At 32.0% G+C, this 3172-nt stretch overlaps 1 protein-coding gene across 1 annotated transcript; it reads left to right on the forward strand.

The window, feature by feature from the left end:
* The first annotated feature begins 963 nt into the window (after positions 1-963).
* On the forward strand, positions 964-2181 carry LOC107174416 (acetyl-CoA-benzylalcohol acetyltransferase-like). The gene has a single exon (XM_015525287.2). It carries the CDS (start codon positions 964-966, stop codon positions 2179-2181), a length of 1218 nt encoding a protein of 405 aa, XP_015380773.2.
* The last annotated feature ends 991 nt before the right edge of the window (positions 2182-3172 follow it).

A 3172-nucleotide genomic window follows, 5' to 3' on the forward strand; every position in this document is an offset into this window, starting at 1 on the left:
TATATTTTTTTATTTTTCATGCCTTATTAAGGTACACATTATCAATTTTTTTATTAATCAAATAATTTATTTATATGTGTTTAACAAATGCATTGTTAACATTTACGAAGTTATATATGTCAAAATATCATAATTGTATTTAAAAAAAAAATAACTTAACAATTATATTCAAATATTGAAAAAAGAAAAACAAATATGTCATTTATATATATGCATTCATACCTATTCAAACTTTAGCCAAATTCAAACGCATTTATATTTTAAACTAAAAAACGAACATTCCTAAGTCTCAATACATCCAACTAATTAAATTATCCTAAATTTGTAAATATAATATACTTCTTTTTTTTATATATAGAGAAGTAATGACTCAGCTAAGAACCAAGAGGATGCACTTAGCATTATTAGATTTACTATAATCTATAGCGAAGAAGAATTGAAATTTTAAGTCAAAATAGTACTACCTAATAAATTTTTTTGGTATACACCACGACGTCAAAACCCTACCTCCATTCAGTTGGATGTTATATATCAAATACACATAATTCAGTTATAGTACATTTATGACAATTTTGAATTTAATGATAAATGTATATTTGGTAGCAACCAATTGGAGGATAGAGTGCTAACATGGTTATGTAATTAGCATTGCAAAAGACTCCTCTCCTAACTACGGAGAAAGAGGATCCCTTTAACATTGAATTTAATATACTGAACAGTAAAGAACTATTAAAATTTTAAGTCAAAATAGTCCAACCGAATTAAATTATCCTAAATTCGTAAATACAATATAAATATATAGAGGAATTAGACTAGCTAAGAACCAAGCGGGTGCCCTCCTTTGATCCATAATACTTGAAGCCCGTTTGCCTTACATCTATTGATTTCTTTATGGAGGTTCAAATTCTTTCCAAGAAATTGATCAAACCCTCAATTATTTCAATTCCAAATCATCCGAAACACATGAAAGTATCATTCATTGATCAGCATGCTCCCCCAGTATACATGCCTTTCATTTTTTACTACCCAGCAAATGACAACAATAACAACAAGCCTCAAAATATTGTAACCATAAACTTGTTACAGAAATCATTATCAGAAATACTAACCCTTTATTACCCACTAGCCGGAAGATATGACAGTGAAAATGCCTTGGTAAATTGCAACGATGAAGGAGTTGAATTTATAGAGGCCAAAGTTGATGGCCAACTCTCTCGTATTCTCAATGGAGAATTTGAGACTGATCTATTAAACAAGTTTCTTCCAAATGGTTATGCTGAATCAGCAACAAGTCCTTTACTAGCAACACAAATCAACATGTTTAACTGCGGTGGATTAGCAATTGGCATTTGCATGTCGCACAGAATAGCTGATGGATTCGCCTTCTCAACATTCATCAACGCATGGGCAAAGTCATGCCGTTTAGGGTTAAATGAAGTGAGTAGCCCTAGTTTCGAATTGGGTATTTTCTTCCCAGCTGTAAGGGACTTACCGAACATCGAGGCTGCAGCAGCCCCTTTAAAATCTGGACTGAAGATTGTCACCAAGAGATTTCTATTTGATGGGAAAGCAATAACGAAGCTAAAGGCTGAAGTTGATGATCGCCAAGTCACTCGAGTTCAGATGGTAATAGCATTAATATGGAAGGCTCACATCAGTGCCCTTCGAGCAAAACGTGGCCACTTGAGGGACTTTCTGCTGATGCTTCCAATGAATTTGAGAGGGAAAACTGTTCCACGAGTATCAGAAAATTGCTATGGAAACCTCTACAAATTCACTAACCCAAGGTTTAATGCAGATGAGAGTAATATGGAGTTGCATAACTTTGTCGATTTGATTGGCAATGCATTTCGAAACCCTAGCTTGGACTCTGCAAAAACTGATGAATTTGGTGATGATGATTTCTTCTCGGCCGTGATTGATTCTTATAAAGAATATTGTGAAGAGTTAAATAAAGATGAGGCAGATGTTTGCACGTATACAAGTTGTTGTAGGTTTCCGATTTATGTAGATTTTGGCTGGGGTAAGCCCGCATGGGTGAGTGGTATACGAATGTCCTTTGAAACTGTTATACTGCTGGACAACAAAGAAGGTAACGCGATTGAAGCCTGGGTGAGCTTGGAAGAGGAGAACATGTTTCACTTTCTACAAGATCCGTATATAAGTAGAAACTGCACTTAGGGCTTGGTTGTTATTGATGTGATGTAACTTTTAAATTTTAGTATATTATGAAAAAAAAACTATAATTATGAAGTAAAATTTGATAATGTGTAGCTAATATGATTTTTAAATAATAATTTTTACAAAAATAACAAATATATTGTAGGCTTTTTATAATATACATGTGGCGTCCAATTAACGTAGTTTTCAAATTGTAGTAGATAGTATTTACTAAACACTTTAGTGCTGTACCTTTCAAGTTTTAGTTGCTTAACCTCAATACCAAACTAGTTATTAATTTCTAATGGAGATGCCAGTTGAGTTGGGAATTAATTTAAAGTGTATACAAAAGATTAAGGGGTGTTCTAATATACCTTATGTTGTTCGTAATGGATTGGATTGTAACAATAATTTTATTATAAAAAATTATTTAAAAATAATTAATGATTTAAATGCAATTCCCTTGGATTAACATTAAAAAGGATTATTTAATATGAGATATAAGCATTATTTAATAATAATAATAATAACAACGACAACTTTATTTCCTATTAATTAAGCAATATTAATTAATACCCAAAATGTTTGAATTTCTTTGGCAGTCTCAATTGTCTCCATCATATTTTCCAATTTTTATATCCTTGTTGTAGAGATTCTTGCACAAAAACACCACTTATTTTATAAAGATCACGACAAAGTTGTGATTAGCCAACCTGCCGCTAATTACAACCGTACCAATGAATAAAAGTCTTAAAATAACTTCTTTTGCCAAACAGTCACAAACTTCTCGAACAAACCTAATTGCACCTTACAAACCTTTATCATTATCTAAAAGTTATAGGAACAATATATAACCATTTTTTACGTCATCAAGAAACCCAAAACTATCATATTATTAGCAACGGTGATGGGCTGAGTCGAAACTAGACTTGGAAAATTCCTAGCCTAGCTTTCTAAATTATTTATAGAGCCCGAGTTTTCAAAAAGCCTAGCCCCTATAAATTTGGACAAA

Source organism: Citrus sinensis, chromosome 8 (genome assembly GCF_022201045.2).
Source record: "Citrus sinensis cultivar Valencia sweet orange chromosome 8, DVS_A1.0, whole genome shotgun sequence".
NCBI classification, from domain to species: domain Eukaryota; kingdom Viridiplantae; phylum Streptophyta; class Magnoliopsida; order Sapindales; family Rutaceae; genus Citrus; species Citrus sinensis.

Bases quoted from the DNA above. Each gene is read 5' to 3' on its own strand.
- LOC107174416 (XM_015525287.2), top strand. From the start codon at position 964: ATGAAAGTATCATTCATTGATCAGCATGCTCCCCCAGTATACATGCCT.